Here is a 14467-nt window from a genome sequence, read left to right on the forward strand (position 1 = left end):
CCACAGTGTCTTGAGTTGTGGACAAAGGTTTTCTGTGCACACTCCTCTTTTATTGTGGGTTTTTTCATTCTGGGTTTCAGGGAGCCTTTTTGGAGAGGGACCAGGTGAGTTAACCCGAAAAAAACACAAACCACTAGAGGGCAGGCACCGAAACCAACACGGATAATACAACATCAACAACAAAACAAACAAAAAACGTTCTGGTCACATGATTTCTGTAGGGGTTGATGGAGGCAGTGGATTGGCTGGTGCCAGGACTACACACACACACACACACACACACACACACACACACACACACACACACACACACACACACACACACACACACACACACACACACACACACACCACTACATGAACAAAATACACATCTACAGCACATAACAACACACACATTTAGAACAGATATAAACAACACACAAACATGCAATACAGGCACTTAAATCATACATACAATACACACCCGTACACTGCATAATCAACATACAGTACACACATAATGTGCGCTGTTTACAAACCTACAAAACACACACACACACACACACACACACACACACACACACACACACACACACACACACACACACACACACACACACACACACACACACACACACACACACACACACGTACGCATACAATACACACACCTACTGTTCTTAGATCAGTTGTGATAAACTGTAATAAAAAAATGATATTCTTTCATTTGTCCTAATTCCTTATTATTCTCCTTCTGTCTGTCTGTCTGTCCAGGTGAATTGGACGGTCTGTCCAGTTCGGAGCGCATCGCCTATCTGCAGGACAAGCTTCAGGACATCAGGAGATACTACATGTCTCTGAAGTCTGAGGTGGCGTCCATCGACCGCCGACGCAAGAGAATGAAGAAGAAGGACAGAGAAGGTAAACCAGCAGAACCAGTGTAGCTTTGGGATTTGAAATCGGGCATAGCAGTGGCGGCCATTTTGTGGTGCCACAGATATAAAACCCATTCATTTTCCTCCCCCGTAGAGATTTCAGAAAGTATTTATATACATTATTTTAAGCCTGGACCCAAGGCATCCAGGCTCCTGGTGAATCATTTCTATTTAATTATATGATATACTATATTTAATAAATACCCTTTTTTAGTCGTTTTCAAAAAAGAATTGACACAAAATCAAAATGATCACGATTCACCAGTAGCCATAGCCTGGATAATTAATGGCTTTTCTATCTGTGGCACCACAACATGGTCGCCACTGCTATGCGTAATAGAGCTCAATAGTTGAGTAGAGTCTCTCCGTAAGTAAAAAAAGATCCCGCTCATATTTAGGGCCCGATTATAAGAATAATTTCGAGAAGAAAGTAGTCCTCACAACTGCCTGCACAAACAAGGACGTTGATCTGCAAATGCATGGAAGTTACCGAATGTTAAGTGTTATCTGCCTTGTTTGAAAAGGATAAGTAGGGGCGCCGAGAGCCGAGTGGTTAAGGGCGTGTAACACATGGGCTCTGATGAGTTAAGGGCGTGTAACACATGGGCTGTGATGAGTTAACCCATTAAGACCTGGAACGCATCTGTGTCACTTTAGATTTCTTTGGCTATTCAAAAATAGCAGATATACAAGCTCATAGTGCTATGAGCTTGTAGATATGCTCATTTTGTGAGTCCCGGGTTCGATTACGGAGCCCGACGGCAGCCCTTTGCTGCATGTCACTTCCCGATTCTCTCGATGTAAAGCAGTGCTCATCTTACCTTGCCATAGGAAAAACTATATGGTAAAGGGTATATGGCAAAGACTACACTCCCAAACTTAAATTTAATTCCTGTATCTGTGTCACGTGTGTTTGGGAGACTAGGGGTGCGTTCGGAAACCCTCTGAGACTGTGCAGCACTCTCCGAGCGCATTTCCGAACCCACAGGACCCACTTAGGAGACCATTTGTGTACCATTTATCGTGCTATTGTCGAGGTGTGGGAGTGGCCATCTTGCTAAATTAAGGATATTTGGTAATACATCCATGGAACGTTGTGGTGAGAATATTGTAAAGAAGTCGTGGGAAAGTGATACCTACACATGTGGTCTGGGTGTGTTTTTATGAAGTTTTACAACAGGACTCGGCCAGTCAGAATGAAGGACTGGAACTATCAGTTTTAGAAAAAATATACATAATGTAGAAGCACTTGAGTGGCGCAGTGGTAAAGTGCCTGCCCACCACCGCAAAGGCTGGGTGTTTGAACATAGATATAGAAACCTAGATACCTCATTGGCTGCTGCAGTTCATTGGAGCGACCTGTATCGCGGCCGCCATATTAGAGGGGGCACGCTTCCTGACTACTGGCCAATCACAGCGTGTCTTTTCCGGGACTTGTCAGAATCCAGTTGTATAAAACTAACCCTGATATGTTTTTATACAACTGGTTTCTGACAAGTCTCGGAAAAGACGCACTGTGATTGGCTAGTAGTCAGGAAGCGTGCCCCCTCTAATATGGCGGCCGCGATACAGGCGCCCCAGAGTCGGAGGAGGCGTCTACCTTTATTATGTCTATGGGTTTGAATCCACCGCGGAGCTTCCGACTTTGTCAAGCGTCTGAATTGTGTGGGCGAGGAGAAGGGTGATAATTGTCGCTGCACGTACCCCTTCCGGGCTAGGGGCGGCACCTGTCAGCAGGGACAAGGACCAAGGGTCCTTGAGGGGGTTCCAGGGGGTCCCCAGCAAAATGTGTGAATATAGAATCACAATAGTTTTAACCTTATTGTACTTTGGCTATTCAGAAATAGCAGATATACAAGTTCATAGCACTGCACCGAGTGCCACGATATGAACTTGTAGATCGGCTATTTTTGGAAAAGTGAAGATTCGTGCAAATCTTTGAATATATTTCTTTTAAAGCAAACATTTTAACACAAATCTTTGCTTCTTTGGAGTCACAACATATTTTCAGATGGGGGTTCGCGGCCAAATATATATCAGTTTGGGGGTCCCTGGCATGAAAAAGTTTGAGAAGCACTGCTCTACGTCCTCCCAGTGAGGGCTCCTCACTGGCAGGCGAGTCGGTAGGATACAACAGCCGTGACAAGTTTGTGTGTGGGGAGGAAATTTGGGGGGAAATTAAAACATACTTGTGTTTGTGTGTGTGCGCTAACGGTTCTTTTTTTCCCTCGTCTCTTCATATGTCCATAGTTTCCATCACGCCGGCCTCTACGTCTTCAGGTTCTTCAGACATGTGTTTGAGTCCGTCCGGCTCGTCTCCGTCTCAGAACACTGTGGCGTTGGAGTGTAGGTGATGACACGCCCACGTCGCCAGACTCCTCCCACATCTCTCGACATGCCCCGCCCACTCTCCCCCCAGACAGACTCCGTGAATGTAAACGACGTAAACTGCCATTTACTCCTGAGGCACTTTAAAAGCCTGATTCATGCGTAGTTGTGTGCGTGTGTCGCGCACCGGAAATAGCAGATCTACAAAGTCGCGATGAGCCACACTGCCGACGCGTTGAGTGTGTTGCGTGAGTTTATGGATCTGATATTTTTGGTGCGCGGCAACCGCACGCAACTAAGCATGAATCAAGCCTAACTTCTTTACCTTTTACCCTATACTGACCCTTCTATGATATCAATAGGAATTATACTAATCTGTAAATCAATATGAAAGTGTGAGCTGGCCAACGGGGGGGTGGGGTGGGCGGGTGTAAGAAAAGGTCAAAAGGTTAATGTGGTCTCCTATAATTTCCCCCCTTATGTCACAACTGCCAAAGCCTGTGCGTTTATTTATCCATCTATCTATCTACCTAACCATCCATCTTATCTATTTACCTACCTATCTATCTTATCCATCTTGTCTGAGTCCAGGAGTCGGTGAGCGCGGGTGGGGCAGGGGGGGTGGGGGGTTGATGGAAAATGTAGTTTACTGGAGAGCCTGTGAGTTCGTCTTCCAGCACAGAAACACAAACTTTATGCAATCAATTCGTTTTGTTTTGTTTTGTTTCTTTTTGTTGGGGGGGGGGGGGGGTATGGGGGTGAGGAAATAGAATTTAATAACGTTTTGTTTTTCAAGAAAAAGGTGGGAAAATAGAAATAGGACAGAAAAACAGCCAACAGCATCTAACTGGTCATTTACTGGTCTTGTACTGGTCTTCTACTGGCATCTATCAAGTTTTATTTAACTGATTTCAAGCTCATGACACATTTCCACACCTGTTTTATCTTATCCTTTTGTAAAAAATAAATCTTCCAGTTGATTCAATTCTATTTATTCTGTTGGACACATTGAGAGATTGAATGCTTTATGTATTCAGTAGCTTGTATACACTCTTCTCTTTGTTTTTTTATTTTTCATTCTCTCTTTATGAAATATGATTTTCTGTCTTAAATACGTTCTGTAAAACAACACTGTCCACAGTAGAGACCTACAAAAGAGACCTATATAATAGACCTAGAATAGCAACTACTTCCTCTATGGCAAAGGGCAGATGTCACGGCTAGGATTTAGATCAAACAATAGTTATACCATAAATGTTACTGTATGATTTAATGCTGTCTGTCTCTGTGGGACAGGCAGACATGGGGTTTGTTTCTGTAGGACAGGACAGACGGACACAGTGTTGTTTGTTTCTGTAGTACAGACATGCCGTTTGTCTCTGAGACGGACAATGCTGTTTGTCACTGGGACAGACAGACATGCTGTTTGTCTCTGGGACAGACAGACATGCTGTTTGTCTCTGGGACAGACAGGCATGCTGTTTGTCTCTGGGACAGACAGGCATGCTGTTTGTCTCTGGGACAGACAGACATGCTGTTTGTCTCTGGGACAGACAGACATGCTGTTTGTCTCTGGGACAGACAGACATGCTGTTTGTCACTGGGACAGACAGACATGCTGTTTGTCTCTGGGACAGACAGGCATGCTGTTTGTCTCTGGGACAGACAGGCATGCTGTTTGTAGTAGAGGTCTGCATTGGTCCAGAGAGTTGGACCTGTTCTGAAACGGACCTCTCTGGCTTTGTTACCTGAACCCTATTTTTTTTTTTTCTTTACATGTGACCCGGTCTGAAACAGACCCGGGGATAATCAGACCTGGTCCACGATGGACCAAAGAATATTACAACAACATAAAAACTTCTCCCGCAAACAATCTTTATTTCAAAATAATATTTAAAATCTTAAAAAATCTGATGACGATAAAAGAAGGGGAAAAAAGCACATCTTAAAATGTGTTGTGTGTGGCGGGTGCCACACAGCCTAACTGGTACGCTTGTTGAACCAGGGGTTAGTTGTGTAGGAAGGATTCTTGCTGGTTTGGAGTTTCAGTCGCCCCGAACATTCTTTGCGGAGGGCTTGCTGCAACTTCTGACCTTCATTCGTGGAGTGACGGTCTTGTTGTTGTAGGACTGTGGAGACGACTGCTCAACGTCCACAGTAACAGCAGTGTGGGGAGTCTCCACATTGTTGGGGGCTGGAGACTGCTCCACATCGAACGTTGTGTTGAAGCCAGCAGTCTTTCCTAAAGGCAGCCTTGCTGGTCGATTTTTGATAAGCTGGACCGTGGCTTTTCTTGAGAAGGTTGACGCCCGGACTACACCAGCGTGCGTATGCGTGGAATTTACTGTGCGCGTACAGCACGCTTGGAAATCTCCAATTGATATCAATGATACCGGCTACACCAGGCGCACGGATACGCGAGCCCCGCATACGCACTTGTAGATCCAATCCTATTGCGACGATCGAGTGCGTCACGCACACATTCTTTGGTGTGTGCCGGCCGTGAACATTCGCTTATTTGTTCTGGTGACTCTCTGTGACGCTGCCTCAGAAACCCTGCCGTCTACTCTTGAGCCAACCGCCTCTCCTGCCCCGCCTCCAGCTTAAACCAGGGGCCACTGCCTCCTCGTTCCCCAGCGTCTTCTGTTGTTCACCGCCGTGTATTGATGACTTGCTGACACTCACACAGACACTTTTCTCGCTACTATTGGGGCATTGAGGTGTTCTATTCTCCATAAGGCTACAATATGGAACTATATTTTCAGCAAGGCTTCTTAAAGCAATGGTCATTTCACTGTTGACCAGCCCTGTCTGTGACCTCCCCCACTATGTTGAGATGTGCCCATCTAGGCTGCATCAGATCTGAGGATTGCATGGCAGAGCTTGCATACGGCTTTGCCGACTTTCCTAGCGTTCCTGTCGATAACAATAACCACAAAAGTGCTCCACACAGATGATGTTCCTGGTGGCTTTTTGTGTGCACTATACTTTCTCTTGTAGTTTGCGTTTTCACCTCGCTAAAGAAAACCTCCACGGTGTCCAGGCTCACACTGCACTGCAACTTGAGATTTTTGGCTGTTAACGGCTCATTCAATTTGCGAGAATAGATAAGACTAAATGGAATTTAGGACATTATTACAACCCATATGTCTAATTTGTAAACTGAAGATTAAATCGTTTAATCTGGAAATAAAGCTCATAGAGTCCTCGCGGGTCCACAAGTTACTCCATTTCAGACTCACTTAACCAGAGACCCGCAGCAATTATAGGAGTTATGACCCGTCCCGTACCCTTGACATAAGTGAATATTTTGGACCCGGACCCGCTCGGGTCTCAGGTTGGACCTCGGGTTTCTGGTTTCTGGTGGATCCATGCAGACCACTACTCTGTAGGACAGACATACTATGTTGTTTGTCTCTGTAGGACACACAGACTATGTTTGTCTTTGTTGGACAGACAGACAGACAGACAGAATGGGTTTGTCTCCATGCTTTCAATTTAATGAAACTTCTTGGGACTCTGTTCTGTTCTAAACTAACCCAGCTGTATCAAATCACTTTCTTAACTTTGTTTCTGTACATAGCTTCCAGAAAAGATGAAAGAAATACAAATAAAAACACCATGTATTTGAGAAATACATTTTACACGACTGTAAAGAATGATTTATATTAGTATTTTTTAAAAGGAAAAAAATGACCTCTTTGTACCATTATGTTACGATGAAATGAATGAATTTTAGTTTGTTTCTCTATGTGCTGTTGGGTTGGAGAGTAGAGGGCAGTGTAAATACAAGCTGGGTAAACATTTCTATACTTTCTAACTGGTCTGGGTTCAATGTGGAGATAAATGTAAAGGCAGGCTGGGTTAAGGCAGAGATTCCTAGCTAAAGGAGTGACACAAAGTATTGAGGTATTCTCTGTTGAGTAAAGCCATTGTTGTATGTTTATGTAAGATAAAGCAGAGCTCTCTTTGTTTCTAATAAAGTTTTTAAATATATATAGTCTTGGTGTGTGGTTATTTGTCACCTTGTGACGGCAATATCCTTAGTTTTATACATGCACAAGCTCACAACGCATTGCAATGGGCTGTGAGCTTGTATATAATATAATATATCACAAGATCAGTCACAATATCCATTTCTTAAATTACCCATTGATTATGTTCTGGCCCGCCAGATAATGGATAGGAAAGGGGAAAAAAATAAAGCTTGAGGCCAGCCTTAAAGCATGTCCTCAGTTCCACACACAACAGTTTCATGGTGCCCAGTGTTGTCAGGGGCACACTATTTACCGTCATTAACCACTTACCTAACCCTAGCATTCATATTATGGGGATAACGACCCTAGCATTGATATTGAGGGCCTAACATTCTGCTCAAATAACAGATGTACACATTGTGAGCTTGTAGATATGCTATTTTCAAAAAAAGGTTTGACACATTTTGAAAAACCTTGTGAAATGGGACATTCTACATAATGAGTAATGTATATTTTGACGCCACTATTTTTTTAACTTACAATTCCTACTTTAGTACTTTTAGATTGCTGGCTGCTGATGTCTCTTTCAGTGAGTGCATCTTTGTGGTCTTACTGCCATCTACTGGATACAATTGGTAACTGCTGTTTACTTTGTAGATGACATTCTTTCAATATTACATTTGATTATAATTATGGTTATATGTTATTGATACTTTTACTTAAGTAAAACATTTGAGTACTTTTTCCACCACTGCACACTTTGTTTATGACTTAAGATACTGCTTCACGTTTCTCTGTCCCTCTGTGTGTTCCTATTACCTCTGGCGTCTGGCATTTTGTTTTAAAATACAAAGTGTGGTCATGGGTGATATGGCCGACTTTGAAAGAAGTCTTAAATGAGACGTACAATGCAGGGCTGTATTAGCCATTAGGCCGCCGGGGCCCAGGGGCCCTTGGCTCTCATGGGCCCTTCGGGGGGAACTGGGCCGCGCGGTTATCGACAATTTACAAAAAATAAATTAATAGGTTCATCAAATATCAAATGTGTGGGCCCCTCCTCTGTATTTAAAGCAGTGGTTCTCGTTGGGTTTGAGGCCCTGACAAGCCCCCCCCCAGGCTGGCGGTCCCCGCTGGAAAGCCATCAAAGTGGGCCCTTTGAGGACCAATGCTCCAGAGCGCTGCTGGGATATGATTAATGATTACTGTGATTACGGTAAGCTCACATTTCATATCATACACACCATACCTGTAACCTTCACTGGCCCCCCCAAAAAATTGTCTCTAAAACAATTGTCAGCCCAGGGGCCCGTGCGGGGGTTAATCCGTCCCTGGTACAATGACCTCTTCGTCTTCTCTCTGCTGTGTCTGTGTAGCCTGACTCCTCGTCATCATCAGCACAGCTTTGATCGGTTCAGACAACAAGGTGTCACACATGTTCACCCTCCTCCCTGCCTCCAAGAGGAGGTGATGGCCCTCCTCTTGGAATGCATTTATACCTGTATTTACACATGTATGTACACATGTATTTACACCTGTATGTCCTCTTGTCACCCAGGAAGGATGCAAATGGAGAAGAGGCTCATAGACACCCAGGACACATTGAAATGTAAAGTGTGACCAGGTCTATACAGATGAACGTCTTGTTCTGTAAACGACAACATTCCTGTACAGTACAACTGTCCTCTAGGTCAGTGGTTCTCAACCTGTGGGTCAGGACCCCCCAATGTGGTCCCCACATGATTCTTTTTTTGTCCCCAGATGACAGTGAAGTGACAATTGAATGACTTTTATTAAATACCTTTTTTAATATCAAAAGAAGTACATTAAAAAGACCATTGCTGCATCAAAAGTAATCAACAAACTATGCTAGAAAAACGGGTCAAACATTAGCCAAATTGTCAAATAATATAAGAAACAGGCAAAATTGGGGAAAATAGCTGATCTACAAGCTTGCAGATCGGCTATTTCCACAATATTTATCTGTGGAACCGAGTCAAATTAAATGTGCTTGTCAGGGTGGGGAGTCCCCATTTCAAATATGAATATTTTGGGGGTTCGCTGCATTAAAAGGTTGAGAACCACTGCATGCTAAAAGGAAGGACATTTATAGATTGACCTCGCATTTAATCCAAAGTATGTACAGTGAATATCCGGTATTTCTATGGTAGAGGTATACAGAGAATATAAACAGTTAGATAATTTATGGAGAAAGAGAGAGGCCTGGATATGGTCAAATGTTTCATGTTTTACTATAATTCATATATAACTTTATAACTTAAATATGTATATTATCAAGTAGTAATACAATATTGTAGGTGAGCATAAAAAGTCTATAGAATATACAGAGAACAAATGAAGTGTAAAGCGTGTAACATATGCTGAGCTGTAGCAATTCTGAACAAGATGCTAAAACATACACTATGTGGAGCAGACAGTGTGCAAGAGAATTGTAAAAAGAAAAAGAAGAAAGAAAGAAAGTAAAATGCTGTTTTGTTGTTAATGTCGTACAGGTTCAGTGTGTGTGTGTGTGTGTGTGTGTGTGTGTGTGTGTGTGTGTGTGTGTGTGTGTGTGTGTGTGTGTGTGTGTGTGTGTGTGTGTGTGTGTGTGTGTGTGTGTGTGTGTGTGTGTGTGTGTGTGTGTGTGTGTGTGTGTGCTATCCCCTCCTCTGTGCAGTAGCTTGTGACCATGGCTGCTAAATGCTCTCTCACACACTGCATTCCTGTTCAACTACCTTGCTAAATATCAGACAATAGCCTGCCCTCAACACCTTTTTTTTTTGTTATTTTAATTGCATCGATTTGCATTCTTGGTCATTTCACATCCTCTGGTTGATTGATGCTTCTATATCTGCCCCCAAAACATTTTAACAGTTTAAACTAGTAGTTAGCAGTGCTAACTAAAGGATACTTTTTGAATTGTACACAGTGGAAATTAAATGCTGCAAATGGAGGCACAGAATGAAGGAGGAACACATAATTATGTTTACTCATTATCAAGGTAGTTTTTTGCATTTTAGTTTTATTATTTCGTTTTCGATTCCTTTATAGTTTTATTCTGCTTTATTCTTTTTTTTATTTATTTTTTTATATTTTTTATCCCACGATTTTGTAACCCACATTTTTTCACCCAGTGCCAATTGCCTATGTAATCCTGGGCACTACCTACCCTCTGCCAGCCTAGGGAGAGCCCAAGCTGAAGCTCATGCCTCCTTCAATGCATGAGGAGCAAGCAGGCCGCTTCTTATCACCCGACAGGGTGGAGTTTCCCTGGTTGGACATAGCGCGTGGAAGGAACACGTTATTCCAACCACATGCAAACTCCACACAGAGTAGGCCCTTTCGCCAACCCCACCTAGGGTATGGGCGCCAATGACGTGGAGGAGAGAACACGCCCCCAGCGCCCACAGCGTCCCTGGCGGGAGTCGAACCCAGGACCTTCTATTCTGCTTTATTCTTTATTATTATTACCGAATGGGTTCCCAGCTTGGTTTTAATTTAAATGTATTTTTAAAGACTTCGTTTATTTTAGTTTTTCTTATTGCAATATTCAAAAAGGTTCGGAAAAGTGTAATCAACAAATTAACAAAACACCATACCATTGTATTCACATAAAAATAATAATAATACAAATATAGATTTCATATCAACCCGAAATATTAATCAATAAAGACGAATGACATTTTCTCTATGACTTTACCTTCTTGTATTAGTTAGCCTTATGTAAACACATCTTTTTTATATTATTTTTGTAAAGCCTCGTTTTTATATCAGTCAACTAAAATGTTTCTCCATATAGGCTACTTATATTGTATTCGTTTTATTAAAAGGTCCTGGTAGTTTTGTTTAAATCAAAACGTTTATTTTTAAAACGTCAAGCTCTATTTTGATAGTAATAATTATATATCAAGTATTTTTTCAGTAACAGGGGCCTCCCTGTCTCTCCAGCTCTTTAGTAAACAAAAAAATGTAAAGTGCGTTATGTGTTCTTATTATTTGTCTTTTATCACTTCTAGTTTCACATGTTTATATCCTGATCCTTTCTGAGTTCTCTGTCCTGTTTTGATTATTTGATTAAGTTATCCCGAGCTGTACATTTATTTTCTGTTTACTGGTGCTGGACAAACACCCATAACAATGGGTAACAATTCAGAACATAGAGTTTAGTTATTCTAAAATAATATCACTTATACAGAACCTTTAACTTTGGGGCCTCACTAATTTTAGTTGAGTTTTGGGGGGAACACGTGATATGATATGATGATGATGATGCGGCCTCCTTGATGCTTCTATATATCTCCCCCCCCCCCCCCCCCCCCCCCGCCAAAAAAAAGAAGAAGAAGTTTAAACAGTTTAAATTAGACACTCCAAGTTTCACTATAAATTAAGAATAAATAATCCGTTATTTGTCACAAGCAGTGAAATACAGATGAGTGACTTACATTTGGCTATACACTGCCTAACTAAAGGATACTTTAGTTCAATAACATTGTTACCAAATAAGGCTGAATTGTACACAGTGGAAATAAATGCTGCAAATGCAAGAACACATAATGTTTACTCATTATAAAGGTTCTTATAGTTTTTTTTGCATTTTAGTTGAATTATTTCGTTTTGACTTTTTGTTTTCAATTCCAGTTTAGTTTTAATTTTATCTCTCAAGACAGATTGCTTTCCTTTTATTATTATTATTATTAGGCTATTATTACCGAATGGGTTCCCAGCTTGGTTTTAATTTAAATGTATGTTTAAATACTTAGTTTATTTTATTTCGTTTGTTTTTAGGGTTAGGTTGTAAAAGTATTTAGCCATGGGCCTTTAACTTTGGGCCTCACTCATTTAAGTTGAGTTTTTTGAGGAACACATCATGTGATGTGATATGATGATGGTGAGGATGGCCTCCTCAGAGAATCACAAAAGAACCATTTAGGAACCGTGTCCGACAGGCTAGAGAGAGAGAGACATCAATGACCATGACCATGGTGATGGTAATGAAGGGTCAAGGGGGCGTGGTCAGTCAGGTGGTACACGGCCTATAAAAGGCCTTCAGGTCAGTTAGATGGACTCAGCTCCACCATGCTGCGTCAACAGAGAAGACAACGCCAGCCAAGCCGCTTCAGCGACTTCGTGGACCTTCCACCGCAGAAGAGGACCCGGAGGACTGGAGAAGACAGCATCGTCAAGCCTCCCATAGGCCTACAACAACACACCTCTGACCCCAAGCCCAAGGTAGGCCTACTTTATTTTGTGCGTCCTGTCCCTATTTTGGGGCAGGATGTCATTTGTTTGAAATAGCTCGAGAATAGCTGATCTATTTTTTATCGAATATCTGAAGTAGGGCGTCGGTTTAAAATAGATAAATGAACTGCAATAAATACATTGACACGATATGATAATTAAAACAATATTTTAAATATATATATATACATAGGCTAATACTGATATAATATTTTTTTCATGCTAAAAAGCTTGCAATACCACTATTAAGTTAATACACACCCCTAATTCCTTGTCATAACTATTCCAATTATCACACCATGCAATGCATCTTCATACACGTTCTATTTCAGCATCACTTATGATGATTTGTTCTATTTATTTTGCCAGGTGCATAAAATCGCCGCAGACTTCTTCAAGTCTGCTGCTGGGTGTGTGGTGGAGTCTCCTCTCTACCAGCGGCAAGCAGTGAACCGTGATGGGCTTACAGAGCAGCCCGCCATCCTGGAGGATGGAGGCCTACTGCGGGACAAGATGCACTTGTATGTCTGTCCGGAGGAACTGGTCACTCTGTCCGGCTCAGAGCGGATCCAGTACCTGCAGAACAAACTGCACCAGATCAGGACTTACTACGCGTCTCTCAAGTCTGAGGTGGAGTCCATCGACCGCCGACGCAAGAGAATGAAAAAGAAACGGCGCAGAGAAGGTAAATAAACCTGTGTGTGGTGTTTAGATCTCCAGTAAAATAAAATAAATAAAATAATATAATAATACCAAGAAATATGGTGAAGTAAATAATAATGGTTAAGTAGCCTATAATTAACTTTCTTTTTGTCTCCTTTTCTTCCTGTCCATGCTCCTTATAGGTTCTACCACTCCGGCCTCCACCTCGGTATCGTCAGGTTCTTCAGACATGTGTTCTTCTCCTTCTCACAACACACACACTCTAATGCTTTGAGTTTTTCCTAAAGAAGATGATGAAATGTCTGAAAAGACGGATTTTTATATAGATTCTGTATAGAATGAATGTAGATTCAAACACAGAAGATACTTTATAAGATACTTGCTGATTTTTTATATATATTTTTATATATAGCCTATATATTGTTTTAATTATCGAATATCCACATACATTCTCCAACATCAAAATCTTTTTTTTTAAGGTTTTGTACCTTAGCAGTAGACGCTTGATTGCAATGTTGCATGGGCTCTGTTTGCGAGTTCGTGCTATATGTGTTACTTGTATCCTATATATACATTTATACACTTATACATTGTTTATATTCAGCTAGTTTTGGCAATGTAAGGTACAATCTGGTCGCCAGAGGATGAAATGTGTTTCCCATGCCAATAAATCCCCTTTAAATGTCATTGATTGATGTGATTATTTGTCACCTGGACACAAGATTTATATTGTAGCGAATATCGATGGATTCCTGCAGACAGTTCTATTAAAACTATCAATACAATAACCTACATTTTAAACATATTTTGGACAGCATTTTGTATATGCATAAGGCTAATCAGAATACCAATAGCATACAGAAATAGGCCCATAGGCTACACCATTCATGCGTTATATCCTATAAAATGTTAACAATCCATAAGTAGTTGGTTACAATAACAAATAATAATGCTATCCGTTGTTGCACAGTAAGCTTGGTGGCGTAAGCATCCCACTGTTGTTTTATTCAATGTGTATTTGTTAATTTAGGCTGAATCATGTCACTTTATCTTATTTTCATTCATTCGTTCACTCATACATTCAAACCTTTATTATTTATTCTCGGCAGGTTGCCGTAATTTACAGTGTCGTCTGGAATGGGATTCAACATAGCCTACAATTTAAAATACAATTTCAATTCACACAATTGATAAAATAAAAGTGAGAGTGAGTTCTCATAGTCTACTCGGCATTCATTTCCAAGTGGCAAAGCGGTCCAAAGATGTAATATATGGTGGTAGTGTCCCATCGAATCGCAAAACAGCGACCACTGGAGTCACAGACTTCGGTAGGTCACCAATTGCTGC

At 41.5% G+C, this 14467-nt stretch overlaps 1 protein-coding gene across 4 annotated transcripts in view; it reads left to right on the forward strand.

Annotated features, from left to right (window-relative positions):
• Positions 1–3837, forward strand: part of arid4a (AT-rich interactive domain 4A) — a 39212-nt gene extending 35375 nt beyond the window's left edge. For 3 of the 4 annotated variants that reach the window (XM_084045702.1, XM_084045703.1, XM_084045704.1), the window contains exons 26-28: positions 81–104; positions 757–903; positions 3168–3837. In XM_084045702.1, the coding sequence (XP_083901828.1) occupies positions 81–104; positions 757–903; positions 3168–3271 (275 nt within the window). In that variant the 3' untranslated portion in view covers positions 3272–3837. The remainder of the gene's footprint in view (positions 1–80; positions 105–756; positions 904–3167) is intronic. The other variant, XM_084045705.1, reaches the window with a different exon arrangement.
• Positions 3838–14467: the final 10630 nt, after the last annotated feature.

The sequence above is a fragment of the Gymnoscopelus microlampas genome, assembly GCF_963454915.1.
Source record: "Gymnoscopelus microlampas genome assembly, chromosome: 20".
NCBI classification, from domain to species: Eukaryota; Metazoa; Chordata; class Actinopteri; order Myctophiformes; family Myctophidae; genus Gymnoscopelus; species Gymnoscopelus microlampas.